This window comes from Schistocerca americana, chromosome 8, assembly GCF_021461395.2.
Source record: "Schistocerca americana isolate TAMUIC-IGC-003095 chromosome 8, iqSchAmer2.1, whole genome shotgun sequence".
Lineage (NCBI taxonomy): Eukaryota > Metazoa > Arthropoda > Insecta > Orthoptera > Acrididae > Schistocerca > Schistocerca americana.
Genome location: NC_060126.1, coordinates 465,599,849 through 465,621,974, shown reverse-complemented (window position 1 = coordinate 465,621,974; position 22,126 = coordinate 465,599,849). Strand labels below are relative to the sequence as shown.

The following is a 22,126-nucleotide window of genomic DNA, read 5'->3' as shown; positions in this document are numbered from 1 at the left end:
AAATTATTTTATAGCATGTAGGCCTAATATTAAAATAAAGGAGTTATTGAAAATTTGTATGATTTATTCCAGTGTACCAACATGGAAATGGTTTTCTCTTGCTTTATCCTCTCTTAAAAATCTAGCAGTGTTTCAGAGTCATAGCAAAAGTGTGAAGCCTGATTTGCCTTAAGTAGGTATCTTGTGATACCTGTGTTATCCACTATACTCTGTCACAGAGTGCGTTCTTTGACTGTAGAGCCTGCATTATCACAAAATATGAATTTTTCCTTCCCAGTACCAGTTCACCAGAAGGTTGCAGGTAGGAGGTGCGGGTACACTCTGGGTTCTTAATACCCATCTCTCCCAACTTACACTAGTCAATCATTTCATTGTCTTTCATCTCCTTTAGGCTTCTCCCTTTACATTCTGCTGAGTGTAATTTGTAATTTAACTACCTTCTGTTGTTAACTTCCATGTCAATACAAACTGCTGCATTCCCATTTTAAGGAGTGTAACCACTTAATCACTGAGTAATGTGAGAAGAGTCCAGCAGTGTTGACAGCACTTGCCATGAGATATGGTATTTGTCGGCAGCTGGAATGTTGTCCAGTCCTTACATCAGTATACAGGTGAAATGTTCAAGGATTCAGAAAAAAACAGTGGTAATGATAAAAATAAATTTTTATTGTGTGATGTAAATCTGAAATGACAATGCCTTGTAATGTGATTACTATCTTATGAAAAATAACTTGAACTACTTGGTAAATGCAGGCAGCCTTTTATTTTATCATATCACAACCCATTTATCAGTGTCCAGTCTGTCCTAACCCCAATCAGTGAGCCACATGAATTTGTCGCTACAACCTTCGTTCCAGTTACTAGTTTCTTGTCATACAGCATTCATTGGCTTGACAAATCACAAAGGCACTGTCTTCATTTAATCTACCGTAGACCTTGAATTAGCCTACTCTACAAAAGTCGGGCACTTCATCATCATCATAATAATCATAATCACCCCCCCCCCCTCCAAAAAAGAGAGAGAGAGAGAGAGAAAACCATCAACAAAGTGTAAGCTGCGCCACTGAAGATTTAAGGAAACACGAGTAACCTGCAAAGAATAATCAGTGGTAGCAATTTCATTTCATGAAATGCATTGCATCTGTTGTCACCTCTCAGTAACTGAAAGTATCCTATACACCGCCAACACAAACAAGCTTCATGTAGAAGCAGTCCAAATGGTCACGTACACACACACACACACACACACACACACACACACACACACACACACACGCGTGCACAAAAGTCAAAGTTTGTGAGGCAGAAATTCCTTCATGTTGAGAAAAGAGTGAAAAATGTGTCTCTTTCCCAGTTGCCTCTGGGATAAGGCATTTGTTATTCCAGGCAGAGAGATATCTTCTAAAATTGATATAAATTCTCATTTAGTATTGTTTATGGAATGTGTATATTATGTACAACCTACTGAAATAATGACCTGACTCCACAAAATGTGATACATAGCATACAAATCACCCATGAACCACTGACTTTGCTAAGATGGTGTGGCATGCATGCCTTAGTGATGCAGGTAGCTATACTGCAGATGCCACCACAGTGAAGAGATATGCTCCTGAAGGAGAGGCGGCAAGCTTTTCAGCAGCTGCAGGGCTGACAGTGTGTATGATTGACTGATCGGGCATTGTAGCAGACAGCATGCCATTTCTGTGCTGGTACTGTAAACGACTGAAGGCAAAGTGAAACTATGCCGTTATTTTACCTGAGAACATGCAGCTCTACTGTACAGTTACGATGATTGGCATCCATTTGGGTGAAATATTCCGGAGATAAAATAGTTCCAAATTTTCGGATGTTCAGGTGGGGACTGCTCAGAAGGATGTCATCCTCTTGGAAAATGAAAACTGGCGCTCTGCATTTTAGAATGTGGAGTTTCTTAATCCAGTAGGGAAGTTAGAGCAGTGAAAAGAGAATTGAATAGATTGAAGCTACATATAGTGGAAATTAGTGAAGTATGTTGGCAGGACGAACAGGATTCCTGGTCATGTGAGTACAGGGTTATAAATACAGAATCATGTAGGGTTACTGCAGGAGTAGGACTAATATTGAATAATTTAATCAGAATGAGGTGAATCTGCTGTGAACAACTTAGTGAACACATTATCATAGCTACGAGAGTTACTAAGTCAACACAAAACAATTGTAAAAGTTGATATGCCAGATAGCTTGGAGCTGATAAGATTGTAAGAATGTACGACAAGATTAAAAAATAAAATAAAATTATTTTGATAGTTAAGGGAGGCAAAAGAATTAATTGTGGTGGAACTGGAATTCAATAGAAGCAAAAGAAAGAGAAGGAAAAGTAGTAGGAGCGCATGGACTGGATGAAAAGGAATGATAGAGAAAGCCATCCGGTAGAATTTTGCGCAGAACATAATTTATGTTAATTGAAGGTGGAGGAGGAGGGGGGGGGGGGGGGCGAGGGAAGGGAAGGAACTAATGATGTCAGCTGCATTTCTAGTTTATGTGGAATTAGCGGTGCTGAATGAAAATGCGTGTCCGACCTGAATTCAAACTCGGGATCTCCTGCTTACTATACAGTTGCCAGCAGTGTTAATTGCAATTGTCCATACTATCTCAGTATGACTCCTGGCTGATCCACTTTCCCACCTAGCACGTCCCCATTCGTGCTGTACCTTCTGCGGGTCCAGGTATTAGAATAGGCCCGAGGTTTCCCTGCCTGTCGTAAGAGGCGACTAAAAGGAGTCTCTCATGTTCTGGCCTTTATGTGATGGTCCCCTGTAGGGTTTGACCCCCATTTTTCAAAATTTTCCCAAAGAGCAAGCCAACTGGGGAAGGGCGTCGTACATGGTGCATCGTGTCCATCGTGCCTTGAGATCTTTAGCCCACTTTCTTGTTGTTGCACTGCAGTCCAGCTCATTCTGGATCTCTTGGGCGAGGATGCCTTCCTGGGTGAATTTGCTCCACCCACTATGCAGTGTCGTTTTCTATGCCGACGATGACCATGGACTTCTTTGCACCTGATAGCCAGCACAGTAGCCAGTCCGTTGTGGTGGGGCCGCTATGTACCCTGTTGGTTGTAGCCCCCTGACAACACAGGGCTCACTCTGCTGATGCCTGCGCTGGTAACTCCCCACGTACGCCAAGCAGCAGATGCTCATCACCCTGGGGCATCGGGATTCCCAGCAATGGCCATTCTGCCAGGAGACCTTTGCTGCGGCTTGGTGGCGCCTGTGGGGAGGCCCCCGGTCAGAGTGGGTGGCATCAGCACAGATGACGCGCAATGAAGCGTACCACGTCATCACTTGCTGGTGATCACACACCAGCAGTCTTTTAAGTGTTCCAAGTCTCAATACAATGCAAGAAAGTCAACCCTAAATCATTCCCCTCCCTGGCCACACCATAGGAGGAACACCAGGCTAAGGATGGCAGGGTTCACATGAGAGCTTCTGTGAAGTTTGGAAGGTAGGAGATGAGGTACTGGCGGAATTAAAGCTGTGAGGACGGGACGTGCATCGTGCTTGGGTAGCTCAATTGGCAGAGCACTTGCCCGCGAAAGGCAAAGGTCCCGAGTTTGAATCTCGATCCGGCACACAGTTTTAATCTTCCAGGAAGTTTCATATCAGCGCACACTCCGCTGTAGAGTGAAAATTTCATTCTAGAAACATTCCCCAGTCTGTGGCTAAGCCATGTATCCGCAATACCTTTCTTCCAGGAGTGCTAGTTCTGCAGGGTTCGCAGGAGAGCTTCTGTGAAGTTTGGAAGGTAGGAGATGAGGTACTGGCTCAATTAAAGCTGTGAGGACAGGGCGTGAGTAGTGCTTGGGTAGCTCAGTTGGTCGAGCACATGCCCGCTAAAGGCTGAGGTCCCGAATTCGAGTCTCGGTCCGGCACACAGTTTTAATGTGCCAGGAAATTTCATATCAGCGCACACTCCGCTGTAGAGTGAAAATTGCATTTGAGTCGGTGCCCCACTGCAGACTCCTAACTAAGGTACGAGCATATGGGATTGGTTCGCAAATATGTGAGTGGCTCGAAGACTTCTTAAGTTATAGAACCCAGTACGTTGTCCTCGATGGTGAGTGTTCATTGGAGGTGAGGGTGCCCCAGGGAAGTGTGGTAGGTCCACTGTTGTTTTCTATCTACATAAACGATCTTTTGGATAGGGTAGATAGCAAGGTGTGGCTGTTTGCTGATGATGCTGTGGTGTATGGGAAGGTGTCGTCGTTGAGTGACTGTAGGAGGATACAAGATGACTTGGACAGGATTTGTGATTGGTGTAAAGAATGGCAGCTAACTCTAAATGTAGATAAATGTAAATTAATGCAGATGAATAGGAAAAAGAATCCCGTAATTTTTGAATACTCCATTAGTAGTGTAGCACTTGACACAGTCACGTCGATTAAATATTTGGGCGTAACATTGCAGAGCGATATCTGCATCCATACTCCGCAAGCCACCTGACGGTATGTGGCGAAGTGGAACAAGCATGTAATGGCAGTTGTGGGGAAGGCAGATAGTTGTCTTCGGCTCATTCGTAGAATTTTGGGAAAATGTGGTTCATCTGTAAAGGAGACCGCTTATAAAACTCTAATACAACCTATTCTTGAGTACTGCTCGAGCGTTTGGGATCCCTATCAGGTCGGATTGAGGGAGGACATAGAAGCAATTCAGAGGCGGGCTGCTAGATTTGTTACTGGTAGGTTTGATCATCACGCGAATGTTACGGAAATGCTAGTCTCTAGAGGAAAGGAGGCATTCTTTTCGTGAATCACTACTGAGGAAATTTAGAGAACCAGCGTTTGAGGCTGACTGAAGTACAGTTTTACTGCCGCCAACTTACATTTCACGGAAAGACCACAAAGATAAGATAAGAGAGATTAGGGCTCGTACAGAGGCATATAGGCAGTAATGTTTCCCTCGTTCTGTTTGGGAGTGAAACAGGGAGAGAAGATGCTAGTTGTGGTACGAGGTAACCTCCGCCATGCACCGTATGGTGGATTGCGGAGTATGTATGTAGATGTAGAAAATTTCATTCTAGAAGCATCCCCCAGGCTGTGGCTAAGCCATGTCTCCGCAATATCCTTTCTTCCAGGAGTGCTAGTTTTGCAGGGTTCGCAGGAGAGCTTCTGTGAAATTTAGAAGGTAGGAGATGAGGTACTCGCGGAATTAAAGCTGAGTTCAAGTCTCGGTCCAGCACACAGTTTTAATCTGCCATGAAGTTTCATATAAGCGCACACTCCGCTGTAGAGTGAAAACTTCATTCTAGTTCTTTGTAAGCTGCTGGAAAGTATGGTGTGTCGGTGGTTGCGTTGGGCCCTGTTGTCATGTGGCCTAATGGTTCCATGTCAGGGTGGCTTCTGCCACTGAGCCCCCAGGGGCTCAGCATTCATTTGCTGGGTACGGGCTTGGTGACCCCGGGGTTCCTGAGCTAGGGACTGGTAATCGCCGCCAGTCCTCAGTCACCATAAGCTCTGGGCATGCTTCAACGACCACCGCGCGGCGCGTCGGTGGAAAGTTGTGTGTCTCAGAGAGTGGGGATCTTGGCTTGACCGCCCGGATCGCGAGGATGGAATAAACCTCTATAAACAACCCCTCAATCTCAAGGTGTGTTGCGCGCTGATGAGATGCATGGCTGTTGAAGTGGAACAGTCGCTAGCGGGCAACCTCTGGGGAACCTGTCGCACCTCAGTTGTATAAGGCTTACCTAGGCATGCGGGGCTCTGTCTAGGTGGACTTCTAGTTCCCTAGCTGCTCGTGGGACCGAGATGGATCCTTCGAAATCCTCTTTTCTTCCTCCCAGCAGAAAGGGTGGGCCGCTGGAAGGTTCTCACACCCAGTCTCTTAAGAGGGCTCGTGCAGTCAGTCCCCCTGACTCCGGCACTTCTTTGACAAGTCCAGTCTTAGGTAACAGAATGCATTCTGATAATCAGCATGTGTTTCTCATTGTAAAACGGAAGGAGGGTAGTTTTGAGAAGGTTTCGCCCTTCTATATACAAAAGGGTTTGGAGGGCATCTGTGGCTCCTTAAAATCAGTGAAGCGTTTGCGTAATGGGACCTTGCTTGTGGAAACTTCCACTTCCAAGCAAGCCACTAACCTGCAAGCTGCTAAATGCCTTGGGGAGTATGCCATAGACGCAGAACTGCACAGCACCTTGAATTATAGCAAAGGTGTTGTGACTTGCCAGGATCTAGTCGACATTCCCAAAGACGAACTGCAATGTGAGTGGGCTCCGGAAGGTATCGTTGATGTTCAGCATATCATGAAGAGGGTTGATGACAATCTTGTGAAATCCGACTCTCTTATTCTGACGTTCGGTAGCATGAAACTTCCCGAACATATTAAGGCTGGCTTCCTTCGCCTTAGTGTGCGGCCTTATTTCTCGTCTCCAATGCGCTGTTTTAAATGCCAGCTTTTGGGCATACCACCTTAGGGTGTAGAGGCGAAGCGACTTGTGGCAACTGTGGTAAGGCTGCTCATAAAGGAGTTGGCTGCTCGTCTCCAGCTAGATGTATCAATTGCTCTGAAAACCACCCTGTTTGGAGTAGGGACTGCCGAATATTTTTAGAGGAACGCAAAGTCCAGGAAATAAAAACATACAAGCGTATCCCATATGGTGAGGCCAAGAAGATCTATAAGTCGATGCAACCTCCCACATTTGCTACATCTTTTGCATTCCTGGTTCAGAAGCCTACTCCAAAAGTCGATGCCTCCACGCAGACTGAGGTGGTGAGTGTTGGCACTAACACCTGCAGCTGTCTGTGCACTTGCAACGCAGCCAGTGTTTCAGAACCAGTAGCCCCTACTCGAACGGCAGACAAAGGTACAGTGGTGAACTTGGGCCAGCCCCTGGCGCCTCCAACAGCTGAGGCTGTTCCCAAGCCCAGTGCGCCAATTACCACTCCCACGTCAGCTCCCCCAAAGCCCACCAAACCACAGAAAGCTCCTGAACAGCAGCAACAGCGGGTCAAATCCAGTGGTAAACCATCTGACCATGCGGATGTTGTTTTACGTGAGGCTTCCTCTGACTCTTCCCCAGAGTTGATGGAATATGATGTATGCGTGGGGCAATCATCTCGCCCCATGCCTGCCCTCCACCTGCTGCAGTCTCCCCGCCCTGTCGGAGTGACAGGATGAAAGTGCTACCCCCATCATAGATGGCTCCCATACTTCAGTGGAACTTGCAAGGGTTCAGGACGCATGTGGAGGAACTTCGTCTACTATCTCAGGGTAGACCACTGTGTCTATGTCTCCAGGAGACTTATTTCCATCCATCATACTCCCCTGAGATCCGAGGCTATACGCTCCGCAAAAAGGACAACCTGCATGGAGAGAGAGCTAGAGGAGGCGTAGGTATTTTCGTCAGGACGGACTACCACTCCTCGCCTCTCTCACTTACGACGACTTTACAGGCCGTCGCTGTGTCCGTGCACATGCGTCATCCATTGACTGTATGTTCGCTTTACTTGCCCCCACATGATGCACTTGATGAAGCGGCCCTCACCGACCTTCTTACACAGCTCCCCCAGCCATTCTTTATTTGTGGTGATTTTAGTGCCCACAATGTGCTTTGGGGCTCTGCACATACCTGCCCCAGGGGTAGAGCGGTTGAGAGGCTTCTCCTGTCATCCTGTGCCTACTTGCTCAATGGAGGACAGAGTACTCATTTCTGCACAGCGACTGGGTCGTTCTCTGCCATTGATCTCTTGCTTTGCTCTCCAACTCTTTCCGCCAGTGCTCACTGGGAAGTGGTCGCTGACTTGCATGCCAGTGATCATTTCCCAATCTGGATTCACCTGCCAGATGGCGTGGGCTCCGAAAGGAGACCACCACAATGGGTGCTCAGTGGAGCTGACTGGACACTTTATAGCCAGTTGCCCCAGTTCGAACACTGTGCGAATGTTGAGGCGTGGGTGGATCATATTACCAAAACGGTCCACCACGCCGCTGCAGCATCCATTCCACAGTCCACAGGCCATAGGAAGAGGCCACCTGTGCCTTGGTGCAGTGCCGAATGCCGCTCTGCAATCAGGACCAGGCGTGCGGCTCTGCATTGGTTCAAGTGTCGGTCGACTGCTGAGAATCTTGCAGCCTTTCGGGTGGCAAGGGCCAGATGTCGCCGCATTATTCGTGAGAGCAAGAAGGGGTCATGGTAACAGTTCCTGAACACCATTAATCGTTCCACCAACAGTTCCATTGTGTGGGAGACCATCCGGAGAATTTCTGGCAGAGGAGGGAGGTGCCCCATAGCTGCTGTAATGAATAACGGCACTCTCCACATGGATCCGCGAGACATTGCCCACACTAAGGCAGTGTATTTTGCCACAGTTACTGCAACAACGAGTCAGGATCCAGGTTTCCAGCGCCGTAGAGCTGTTGCTGAGAGATGTCGTCTGGACTTCCAGTCCACTTCTCATGAAGTTTACCACTGCCCATTTTCTGTGTGGGAGCTGGATTCTGCATTGTCTGGAGCTCGTGACACATCCCCTGGTCACGACAGGATCCATTACTGTATGCTATGGCACCTCACAATGCGCAACAAAGAAATCCTCCTCGCACTTTTTAATGCCATTTGGGCCACTTTCCTGACGCGTGGCGTGAGGCTGTTTTAATCCCTTTTTTAAAACCTGGGAAAGACCGCACGAGCCCAAGTAGCTACCATAGTGTTGCCCTCACTAGTTGCATAGGGAAGACCTTGGAGCGGATGGTCAGCCGCCGCCTTGTCTGGATGTTAGAATCCCGGCAACTCCTTAGTCGCTTTCAGTGTGGGTTCAGGAGGTTTCGTTCCACCTTCGATAACCTTGCCCTCCTGGAGGCGGCTATACAACAAGCTTTCCTACGCCGTCATCACCTTCTAGGTGTATTTTTTGACATCGAAAAGGCCTACGATACCACTTGGAGGCGTCTCATCCTGGAGCAGCTTCACGAATGGGGTTTTCGTGGTTGTCTTCCTCTTTTTATTCAGTCTTTCCTCTTGCCACGATATTTTAGGTACCAAATTGGTGACGTCCTGTCTGATCGCTTTGCGCAGGAGAACGGTGTCCCTCAGGGTAGCGTTTTAAGTGTGACTCTCTTTGCCATCGCTATTAATAGCATTACGTCCATGGTGAAAAGTCCTGTCCAGTGTTCTTTGTTTGTGGATGATTTCTTTGTTTTGCTCTTATTCAAGCCTTGCAACGACAACTCGTCAGTTGCAACTTACGATTAGGCGTTTGGATGACTGGGCGCAGAAGAGTGGTTTTAAGTTTTACACCGAGAAGTCTGTATGTGTTCTTTTTAACCGTTCTCGTTCGATTTTAACCTTTCTTGAGTTGAGGATGAGGGACACTAGTCTTACTTTTAAAGACACGGTGAGATTTCTGGGGCTCATTTTTGACTCAAAGCTCACGTGGTTACCTCATCTTAAAGACCTGAAACGGTGGTCACTTAAGGCTTTAAGTATTTTAAAATGTCTTAGCCACAGTACATGGGGAACTGACAGGACTTGTCTGCTCCAGTTTTACAGGGCGTTTGTGCGATCTCGGCTCGATTATGGGTGCATGGTGTACGGGTCTGCGAGGCCTTCTTACTTAAGGATGTTGGACGTTGTGCACTATGAAGGACTTCGGTTGGCCACTGGGGCATTCCGAACTAGCCCCATACCAAGCCTCTGTGCAGAGGCTGGTGAACCGCCACTTCATATGCGGCGACGGCTACTTACAGTGCGCCAGGCGTATAAAACTTTGTCCACACCATACACCCCTGCATACCATACCGTCGCTCAGCCTCCTCTGGCACGATTGTTTCATAACTGGCAATGTGCGACGCAGCCCTATGGGATTCGCGCACAGTATTGCCTCAGTGCGATGTCTCTGGCTGGTCTTCGTGTTTTACGTCGCGGTTGGAGCAGATCTCCACCTTGGCTCCTCTGGAGACCCGAACTTATTTTAGATTTGACTAATTTTAAGAAAGATGGCACACCAGATTTTACATTCCAATCTCTGTTTTTTAACATTTTAGATATGCATCACGGTTTTACTGTCGTTTACACTGATGGCTCCAAACAGGAGAATTTCCTTGGCTGTTCTGTGGTGTTCCCTGATCATGTTACCCGGATTCGCCTCCCTGCCGAATATACCGTTTTCGCAGCGGAGCTCCACGCGATCCTGAAGGCACTGGAGCAGATGAATCGTGTTCGGGGCGATCGATTTCTTCTCTGCTCCGATTCTCTTAGTGCCTTACAATCACTGCAGAACCTGTACCCGACTGAGGAGATGGTCCAGCTGATACATGACCAACTGTACTTGCTCCAACAGCGGGGTAAAGAGGTATCCTTCTGCTGGGTGCCTGGTCATGTCGGAATATGGGGCAATGAACAGGCCGATCGGGCTGCCAAGGAGGCCTGCAGAGAGCAGGATGTGGTCCAGTGTCCTATCCCCTTGCAGTCAGTCATCGCTGCACACCACAGGAAGTGCATGGCTTTGTGGGAGGACGAATGGCTGGCGGTGACGGCCAATAAACTGCGGTTGGTAAAGTCAACCACTCGGCCGTGGCGTTCCTCCTGCAGGTTGCTCAGGCGGGAAGAGGTGGCCCTCACATGTCTTCGGATTGGGCACTGTCCCCTCACACATAGCTTTTTATTACGGCGGGAGGATCCTCCGTTTTGTGATGCTTGTGGTGAGCACATCTCTGTCCAGCATATTTTAATAGACTGCGTTTTATACCGTGATGCAAGGGCGGAAGCACAAGTTGATGGGGATCTGCCTTCTGTTTTAGCTAATGATGAGATGTGTGTGTCTAGGGTTTTTTAAGTTTTGTGATGTGTCTGGACTCTGGCCTAAACTTTTAGGCCAGAGTTAGTGTATTGCAGAGTGGCTGACTCCTCCCCTTTTTTCCTTGCGGTCAGCCAGCCACTTCCGTCTGCTACATTGTTTTAGCTACCTCTATCATTTTCTTCCTGTGTTGCCCATGTTTTACTGCTGACACCCAGCTTCATCCCACGCTTCGGTGTGGGTGAGCACATATTTTTCAACGATTGTTCCCCGTGTTTTATGTTCCGTTTTCTATTCCTGTTCTGGGATTTTTCTTGACACCCGTCTCACTATGTTACTGACCGGGTGCTGAAGACCTTGCTGTCGTGCGCCCAAAAAACCCCTCTACTACTACTACTACTACTACTACTACTCTGCCACTGATGATCTTGTGTCCATCGAGTCTGCCATCCGAACAGCCTTTTCCAGACACCAACACCTGGTTGCAGTCTCTCTTGATTTACGAAAAGCATATGAAACGATCTGGACACATCATATCCTTGCCACATTATGTAAGTGGGGTCCCCGAGGCCTGCTCCAGATTTTTATCCACAATTTCCTGTCACTTCGTACTTTCCGTGTCCAAGTTGGTGCCTCCCATAGTTCCCCACATATCCTGGAGAATGGGGTCCCCTAGGGCTCCGTATTGAGTGTATCTCCACTATTTTTAGTGGCCATTAATGGTCTAGCAGCAGCTGTAGGGCTGTCCGTCTCACCTTCTCTGTATGTAGGCGACTTCTGCATTTCATACTGCTCCATCAGTATTGGTGTTGCTGAGCGGTGTGTACAGGGAGCCATCCACAATGCACAGTCATGGGCTCTAGCCCACAGTTTCCAGTTTTAGGCCGCAAAGTCAAGTGTTATGCACTTCTTTCGGTATTGTACTGTTCATCCGGAACCAGAACTGTACCTTAATGGCAATCCACTCACCGTAGTGGAGACATATCGATTCTTAGGACTGTTTTTCGATGCCCGATTGACTTGGCTTCCTCACCTCCGTCAGCTTAAGTGGAAGTGCTTTCAGCTCCTCAATGCGTTCCGCTGCCTGAGTGACACCAGCTGGGGTGCAGATTGCTCTACGCTGCTGCAGCTCTACAGAGCCCTTTTTCAATCCCGCCTTGAATATGGGAGTGTGGTTTAAGGTTCGGCAGCACCCTCAGTGTTGCATTTACTCAACCCAGTGCACCACTGTGGTGTTCGCCTAGTGACAGGAGCTTTTAGGACGAGTCTGGTGACCAGCGGCCTGGTGGAGGCTGGAGTCCCTCCATTGCAGGTTAGGTGTGCGCAGTTGCTCTCCAGTTATGTTGCACACATTCGTAGTTCTCCAGTGCATCCGAATTACCGTCTTCATTTCTCGCCCAGGGTGGTTCACCTCCCTTATTGGCAACCCAGTTTGTCTGCGATCCCTTCTCTCCGAACTGGAGTCCTTGCCTGTACCTACTAGACCTTCCACGTGGCCCTAAGGACTCGGTTAACCTTGCGACTCTCCACTACCACTTCCTCTTGATTCTCGACATGTACTGGGACCATGAAGTGATTTACACCGATGGCTCGATGTCTGGTGGTCACGTTAGCTTTGCCTATGTTCATGGAGGACATATAGAGCAGCACTCCTTGCCAGATGGCTTCAGTGTTTTCACTGCAGAGCTGGTGGCCATATCTCGTGCTCTTGAGCACATCCGCTCATGCCCAGGTGAGTTATTTCTCCTGTGTACTGACTCCTTGAGCAGCCTACAAGCTATCGACCAGTGCTACCCTCATCATCCTATGGTAGCGACCATCCAGGAATCAATCTATGCCTTGGAACATTCCAGTTGTTTAGTGTTGTTTGTCAGGATCCCAGATCATGTCGGAATCCCAGGGAACGAACTTGTCGACAGGCTGGCCAAACAGGCTACGCAGAAAGTGCTTATGGATGAAACGTACTACTGGTTGACTGTTGCTGACCTCTGTTCAGTACTCTGCCGCAAGGTTTTGCAGCTTTGGGAGATGGAATGGCATAACCTCAGTATGCACAACAAGCTGTGTGCTATTAGGGAAACTACAAATGTAAGGAAGACCTCCGTGCGTGCCTCTCGCAGGGATTCTATGGTTTTCTGTCGGCTCCGCATTGGCTGTATGTGGCTGACACATGGTTACCTCGTCCGTCGCGAGGACCCATCTTGATGTCGCTGTGGCTTACAAATGACGGTCGTCCATCTCTTGCTAGACTGCCCACTTTCAGCCGCTCTGCGGTGGACTTTTAACTTCCCCAGCACCCTACCTTTGGTGTTGGATGACAATGCCTCAACAGCAGCTTTAGTTTCATGTTTTATTTGTGAGGGTGAGTTTTATCATTTGCTCTAAGTTTTAGCACATGTCCTTTGTCCCTGTGTGTCCTCCACCCTAGTGCTTTAAGGGTGGAGGTTTTAATGTGTTGCAGAGTGGCTGGCCTTTCCTTTTTATCCTCGTGGTCAGCCAGCCATGGTAACCTGCTTTCTTGTTTTAATGTCTTCTACCCGTTTCTTGTGTCTTTGTGGTTTTCTTGTCCCCTTTTGTCCATTGAAGTGTTTGTTGCCCTTCAGTTGTTGTTGTGGTTTTTCCTTTCATTCTGTTTTGTGTTGTCTCATTGCCTTATTCTCACTCTTGTGGCATTGTTTCCTTTGGAACAAGGGACCGATGACCTCATAGTTTGGTCCTTTCCCTCTTCTTTTAAATAAACCAACAAACTATGATACCTTCTGTTCGCCATGTATTTCCTGAACTCAGTTGACGAAACATACTACTGGTTGACTGTTGCTTCAACTTTATTAACATAGCTTTAAGTAAAGGAACACAATATACAGAAAAAAATTAAATTTATGTTCACAGAAAATAAATGAAATATAACTGTTCTGTTGTTGCAGGTGTGACGCTGATCCTGTTGCCTTAGCGAAGTATGTTTTTGCATTGGTGAAAAAGGACAAACCACCAGGAGAACTTCGTGCTATCATGATTGAACAGCTCGATGTTTTTCTACAGCAAGGTGAGCAGTGTAAAGATGTATAGTGGTTACGATATGTTTGTAAGTGTTGTAAATTTTTAATTTGACTCTCAGGAGAGCAGTTTTAAGTAGCCTTAAGGAAACACACAAAAAAACACTCTCTCTCTCTCTCTCTCTCTCTCTCTCTCTCTCTCTCTCTCTCCCCCTCTCTGTGTGTGTGTACTGTAATGTAAAGAGGAAAGTGAAAAAGGAAAACACCATATTAGATAAATGTAGTTGAGATGATATTTTAAAGCTGAAAGAAGATTATTGTAACTGGAAGACAGGCAGTCCTGTCTTGCGTTGTGTGAACACCATTTCGTATTTTTTCCAAATTTATTTGTGATGCTATTACTCCTCAGTAAGTTTCACTTGGGAATATCAGTATGAAGAAAAGGATAGTTGCTACTCACCATATAGTGGAGTTCTGAGTCACAGATAGGCATAACAAAAGGCCATTGGAAAGTGAGCTTTCCGAAAATAGACAGTGCGCACACGGTCTGGCATGTGCAGCTCACTTTCCGACAGTCTCTTTGTTGCCTCTATCTGCAACTCGGCATCTCTGCTATATGGTAAGTAGCAACTATCCTTCTCATAATATTGTTACATTCCATCCTCGATTTTCCATTCCTTGGGAGCAAGTGTGAGGTGCAAGTCATTATTGGTGTTGTGTTATACTCTTTGAACCTCATGGAATTGGGGTGGAAGTCAGGAGATTTGTGTAGTATGAAGTACCTATGAATATTATATCTGTTGATGCCTATTGAATATTGAAAAGCTTCCCGTAAAAAGTTCTTCAGGTTGGATCAAATACTGAACATGTGTGATCAGCTTCAAAGAATTGATATTGCTGCTATTGCTGTAAAGTTGCCATACTATGCGTGTTTTAGAATCTGTTACGTGTTTGCTAAACTGATTGACACAAGTGCTGCATCGATACTTAAAGCAAAGCTGAGTGTGCAACAGTGTTTCAACCTGGAACTTATATCCATTTTGATGCAATGATGTGATTGTTAAAAACAGAAAATTAACGAATTGCAATGAATTTTAACTGATGAAAATGCATTAAATAAATCATAACATGAAATGACATTATGTAATATATGAATTTTGCAACAGAGTAGTCAACATAGTCAGATAAGTAAATATAACAATACATATTAAACAATGGAAAATCCAGGATGGAATAATGACAGTATTATGAAAAGGATAGATTGCTGCTCACCATATAGTGTTGATGTTGAGTCACAGACATGCACAACAAAAAGACTACTAAACATGTACGTTTTCTACCAGAAGGCCTTCTTCTGAAATAGACAACATACATACACACACATTCACACAAACGCAGCTGACACACACAACCCCTTCCGGCGGGGCGGGGTCGGTCGTCTTCGTTCTGTCTCTGAATTATCGAAAGTCCACCTACCTCAATATTCCTTCCTTCCGACGTCCCTTCACTCTGTAGTAGCAGATATGTGCTAGGCCGTGTAAAGCAGTGTTGATGAAATCAATACCTAATACCTTCCATACAGAGGCTACGTAACTTGAATTTAAAGTCAGTTCTTGAAAGTTCATATTAAAAAAATTGGGTGTTCGGAGGATGCAGTCTACTTGCATAAAGCATTTAAAATTTAAGTTGAATCTGCTTTTTATTCATACAGAAACACTTGAAATGGCTATCAAGTCCATATTTAATATGGTAAACTCTGTTGTTGTTGTTGTTGTTGTTCCTGTGGTCTTCAGTCCTGAGACTGGTTTGATGCAGCTCTCCATGCTACTCTATCCTGTGCAAGCTTCTTCATCTCCCAGTTACTACTGCAACCTACATCCTTCTGAATCTGCTTAGTGTATTCATCTCTTGGTCTTCCTCTACGATTTTTACCCTCCACGCTGCCCTCCGAAACTAAATTGGTGATCCCTTGATGCCTCAGAACATGTCCTACCAACCGATCCCTTCTTCTAGTCAAGTTGTGCCACAAACTTCTCTTCCCTCCAATCCTATTCAGTACCACCTCATTAGCTATGTGATCTACCCATCTAATCTTCAGCATTCTTCTGTAGCACCACATCTCAAAAGCTTCTATTCTCTTCTTGTCCAAACTATTTATCGTCCATGAATCACTTCCATACATGGCTACACTCCATACAAATACCTCCAGAAACGACTTCCTGACACTTAAAACTATACTCGATGTTAACAAATTTCTCTTCTTCAGAAATGCCTTCCTTGCCATTGCCAGTCTGCATTTTATATCCTCTCTACTTCGACCATCATCAGTTATTTTGCTCCCCAAATAGCAAAACTCCTTTACTACTTTAAGTGTCTCATTTCCTAATCTAATTCCCTCAGCGTCACCCGACTTAATTAGACTACATTCCATTATCCTCGTTTTGCTTTTGTTGATGTTCATCTTATATCCTCCTTTCAAGACACTGTCCATTCCGTTCAACTGCTCTTCCAAGTCCTTTGCTGTCTCTGACAGAATTACAATGTCATCGGCGAACCTCAAAGTTTTTATTTCTTCTCCATGGATTTTAATACCTACTCCAAATTTTTCTTTTGTTCCCTTCACTGCTTGCTCAATATACAGATTGAATAACACCGGGGAGATGCTACAACCCTGTCTCACTCCCTTCCCAACCACTGCTTCCCTTTCATGTCCCTCGACTCTTATAACTGCCATCTGGTTTCTGTACAGATTGTAAATAGCCTTTCGCTCCCTGTATTTTACCCCTGCCACCTTCAGAATTTGAAAGAGAGTATTCCAGTCAAAATTGTCAAAAGCTTTCTCTAAGTCTGCAAATGCTAGAAACGTAGGTTTGCCTTTCCTTAATCTTTCTTCTAAGATAAGTCATAGGGTCAGTATTGCCTCACGGGTTCCAACATTTCTACGGAATTCAAACTGATCTTCGCCGAGGTCGGCTTTTGCCAGGTTTTCCATTCGTCGGTAAAGAATTCACGTTAGTATTTTGCAGCTGTGACTTATTAAACTGATAGTTCGGTAATTTTCACATCTGTCAACACCTGCTTTCTTTGGGATTGGAATTATTATATTCTTCTTGAAGTCTGAGGGTATTACGCCTGTCTCATACATCTTGCTCTCCAGATGGTAGAGTTTTGTCTGGACTGGCTCTCCCAAGGCTGTCAGTAGTTCTAATGGAATGTTGTCTACTCCGGGGGCCTTGTTTAGACTTAGGTCTTTCAGTGCCCTGTCAAACTCTTCACGCAGTATCATATCTCCCATTTCATCTTCATCTACGTGCTCTTTCATTTCCATAATATTGTCCTCAAGAACATTGCCCTTGTATAGACCCTCTATATACTCCTTCCACCTTTCTGCTTTCCTTTCTTTGCTTGGAACTGGGTTTCCATCTGAGCTCTTGATATCCAGATGAGTGGTTCTCTTTTCTCCAAAGGTCTCTTTAATTTTCCTGTAGGCAGTATCTATCCTACCCCTCATGAGATAAGCCTCTACATCCTTACATTTGTCCTCTAGCCATCCCTGCTTAGCCATTTTGCACTTCCTGTCGATCTCATTTTTGAGACATTTGTATTCCTTTTTGCCTGCTTCACTTACTGCATTTTTGTATTTTCTCCTTTCATCAATTAAATTCAGTATCTCTTCTGTTACCCAAGGATTTCTACTAGCCCTCGTCTTTTTACCTACTTGATCCTCTGCTGCCTTCACTATTTCATTCCTCAAAGCTACCCATTCTTCTTCTACTGTATTTCTTTCCGCCATTCCTGTCAATTGTTCCCTTATGCTCTCCCTGAGACTCTGTACAACCTCTGGTTCATCAGTTTATCCAGGTCCCATCTTCTTAAATTTCCACCTTTTTGCAGTTTCTTCAGTTTTAATTTACAGATCATAACCAATAGATTGTGGTCAGAATCCACATCTGCCCCTGGAAATGTCTTACAATTTAAAACCTGGTTCCTAAATCTCTGTCCTACTATTATATAATCTATCTGTAACCATTTAGTATCTCCAGGCTTCTTCCATGTATACAACCTTCTTTTATGATTCTTGAACCAAGTGTTAGCTATGATTAAGTCACGCTCTGTGCAAAATTCTACAAGGCGGCTTCCTCTTTCATTTCTTCCCCCAAATCCATATTCACCTACTATGTTTCCTTCTCTCCCTTTTCCTACTGATGAATTCCAGTCACCCATGACTATTAAATTTTCGTCTCCCTTCACAATCTGAATAATTTCTTTTATCTAATCATACATTTCTTCAATTACTTCGTCATCTGCAGAGCTAGTTGGCATATAAACTTGTACCACTGTAGTAGGCGTGGGCTTCGTGTCTATCTTGGCCACAATAATGCGTTCACTATGCTGTTTGTAGCTTACCCGCATTCCTACTTTTTTATTAATTATGAAACCTACTCCTGCGTTACCCCTATTTGATTTTGTATTTATAATCCTGTATTTGCCTGACCAAAAGTCTTGTTCCTCCTGCCACCGAACTTCACTAATTCCCACTATATCTAACTTTAACCTATCCATTTCCCTTTTTAAATTTTCTAACCTACCTGCCCGATTAAGGGATCTGACATTCCATGCTCCGATCCGTAGAACGCCAGTTTTCTTTCTCCTGATAACGACGTCCTTTCGAGTAGTCCCCGCCCGGCTATCCGAATGGGGGACTATTTTACCTCCGGAATATTTTAACCAAGAGGACGCCATCATCATTTAACCATACAGTAAAGCTGCATGCCCTCGGGAAAGAATTACGGCTGTAGTTTCCCCTTGATTTCAGCCGTTCACAGTACCATCACAGCAAGACCGTTTTGGTTTGTGTTACAAGGCCAGATCAGTGAATCATCCAGACTGTTGCCCTTGCAACTACTGAAAAGGCTGCTGCCCCTCTTCAGGAACCACACGTTTGTCTGGCCTCTCAACAGATACCCCTCCGTTGTGGTTGCACCTACGGTACGGCTATCTGTATCTCTAAGGCACGCAAGCCTCCCCACCAATGGCAAGGTCCATGGTTCATCCTTCAAAATTCACTGTCTGTACAACACATTTTCACTCAAAAAGCAGCCAGAATTTTTGTAAGTCCGACACGACTAATTTTCACAATCTAACAGTCACAGATCCACCACTCTTCGTGAGTTAAACATTTGGTCATTTCAGTGGCCTTCTTAGTAAGAACTGCTTGCCAAAGTATTCCATACTGAGCACGAAATATGCCACGCGGAATTGTTACTGCAACCAGAAAGTTCACATGCTCATAAATCTCCAACTGTTTAATTTAGAAACACCAAGCTTTCATTAAGATGTTTGTAACTCCAGTTGCTTCAGTCACGACACGTTCTAACTGAAATGAACTCACTAGTTCTTCATCTTACAGACTATATTTACGGAGCTATCTAACTTGGTGTTATCTGTAGGCTGGTTAGCAAGCGACTATCTCGAGCTCCTCTTCTCGCTGCCCACCTCACTATATTCACATGGGAACAGCTTATTCTGATTGGCTGTTGATCTAAGTGACCAATCAGAATGTTCCTTCGAGATCATTCTCGCGGCAAAACTGGCCTCATCCAATCACTAATTTGATAGTAATTAACATCATTAGAACTCCAGTTTATAGTATATTGTTTAATTAAAATAACTGACGAACAGAAGGGAATCTATGATATTGTGCAAGAAACAGTGGTGAGTATTAAAAGAAACCATCCAAAGGTGACTTGTGAAATGCTAGCTAAACTGGCTGGGCAGAACAGGTGATTAGGATTGTGGAAAGGGCCAAATAAGGTTGGGGTCAGTTTCACCTTACAATTGGAATTTATTGGAATTTAATAACACATTTACAACCAAAGTGACACATAGCTGAACCTTTACAACTACGAGTTTCGAAATGCAATTCTTTCATGGCTGAAGGCCTCCAAACAAGAAATCTTAAAAATCAACAAGATAAAAATGCAGTTAAAATAGCAAATAAAATAATTAAAATATAAATCTGTCACAGCTAGGCTGAAAGCCTCCAGGCAAAAGTGGATAAACAAATGTAAACAAGATGCAATACAAATGACTGAAGGCCCACAATAAAATTTTCAATATTTTAAAATACAGTAAATTACTATAACCCTTCAAAGGCAGAAGGCCGCAATGTTTAAGCTTGAAAGGTAGTTTTAAGAATAAGGTTCCAAGTGGCCGAATGCTCAAATTAATTTTCCAAAATTAAAAAAAAAATTTAAAAAATAACCATAAGCCTAAAGTTTCAAGTAGCTGAAACCGGACTAAAAGAAAAGACAACACAATGCCTATAACCTTTCAGCAAATATCCACTTGCCGGAATTCAAACTTACTTACATAAAACAAAGTAAAACCAAGAATGTTATTTTTATCATTGGCTATGATAGATTATAAACAATTACACCGCTGAGAAAAACAGTAAAGACAACAGCACTCAGCAGCCTCCAGGGGGTCGGTCTGTCCTCGTTCACTTAGATGAGACTGGTGGTGAGCCCAACTACACTTGATCCATTGGAACCCAACCAGGGGACAACCACGGACTGGCTGACAAACAACTTGCTTGCCACCAATCGGTACGTGAGACAAAATTTTACGGGCACGATTATCCACTATCAAATATGTATATGTATTAAGCTGTCAAAACTACACACTGTGTTGGACACCGGCAACAGGTGAAGAAAGGACACTGCCTGAAATTACGTTAGTGGCCAGGGCAGGTAACCGGAACACTAACGATCACAAGGCAGAAAATTCCGCGGGTGCACTTCAGTTTTAGTCAGCCAATATAGTTAATTCCACCGCATGGCGGCTAAATTTCAGCAATACAAACACTCTGTGTTGCTCACAGGAAAACCTGTCCAACAGCGAACCACTGAAACAAACCACACAACATAAATGGACGTGCCTTGGGTACTTAAAACACCACTCAACTTTGATGTCCTGGGTCAGTGAGCCATGAAGCTCATTGCAATCGGACAGCTCCACACACGCTCCAACACTGCGTAGGGACCACCAGCGGATGCAACCAACTGCACCGTGCAGAGATATCTTCCCTGGTCCACAGCAACCCCGCGCGTGCGACGCAGACCTCACTGCTCCAACCTGACTGCACTAGTGCCGCATTACAACTCTCCGACTGGCAGGTCCGGACTGTGCTCCAGACACGTTCCAACTGACTGGCAGACCCGAACTCGCTTATGACAGGCAACTACCAGGAAGTAATAGCAGTCAAGCAAAGATACTACGAAAGGGGATATATTGATACATGCTGCTAATGCTGCTCACGGTCAGACAAAGCAGCAACTCAGTGGCAGTAGTTATTTAAATTAACGTAGTGAGGTGGAAGTACGTTAAAAACGGGGTGTAAAATACATGATGGCAGGAACACGAGCCATGCGCGGCTCAGGTAGCATAATCATTAGTCTCTAAATTAGTGGCTGGAATGAATGGCTTGATGAGAAATCAACCGTATTTTGATAAATTTTTGAATTTAACTTGTAAGTTAAAAGGCTTAACTTTATCTTTAGGGCAAGAAGACCCTATAGACTTTAACATCTTACTTTTATATAGTTTTTGGTTGGTGATTCTATATTCAGTGATAGTGTTTTGTTGAGATGACAGGAATAAATACTCTCTTCATTATTAAATCATTGACTTATGCTTGTTATCTTGAGAAAAATGAAAAATTATGAGGCAGAGTTGCTGGTTGTTACTTAGGAGAAATGTTGGGACTGCCGGGAGGAGGAGGAGGAGGAGGAGATCGGGGGACGTTGAAAAAGAATGGCACGTCACTTGAATCCCAGGGTGAGAAGGTCCGATTTGTTGTGAAGATGATCTTAGACAGCGATCTATCCTGGGATCTGAGTGACCAGGCCTTCTTTTTTAATCTCCTCCGATCTGTCCCTCTCTCCTCCCCAATGAAGGAACTATTAGCTCCAAAAGCTAGTATAGTGGATGTACTTTTGGATGTGCCTTATCAGCAGTACTCACATTTCTCCCAAATGTAAGCAATCCTGTCTCAAACAATGGAAATGATTGTACATGCCAGAGCAGAGAGAATCCCTGGCAGGAACTTTGGCTGTGGTACTCGGAAGATTTCACTGCAGCTGTGAAAGCACACAGGCAGGTCCATAGCTAATCTCACTACACTTAAGATTATTGTAAGCTTCATTTTTTATTTAGGAAGAAAACAAGGAATGGTGAGAGGAATAGGTGTTGTCAGTGAGAGTTCGTGCACTGTCTTTACTAGTATGGGCTAAATTTCTCCACAAAAGTCACCGACACATGTCTGTGACTGTTTCCAATGTCCTTATTGGCAGTGGAACTATT

At 45.0% G+C, this 22,126-nt stretch overlaps 1 protein-coding gene across 4 annotated transcripts in view; it reads left to right on the top strand.

Moving 5' to 3' along the window:
• The window catches only part of LOC124545110 (RNA-binding protein 26), a 266,987-nt gene that overhangs the window by 1,058 nt on the left and 243,803 nt on the right, over nucleotides 1-22,126 (top strand). For all 4 annotated transcript variants that reach the window (XM_047123928.1, XM_047123929.1, XM_047123927.1 and 1 more), the window contains exon 2: nucleotides 13,694-13,812. In XM_047123928.1, coding sequence (XP_046979884.1) covers nucleotides 13,694-13,812 — 119 coding nt within the window. The remainder of the gene's footprint in view (nucleotides 1-13,693; nucleotides 13,813-22,126) is intronic.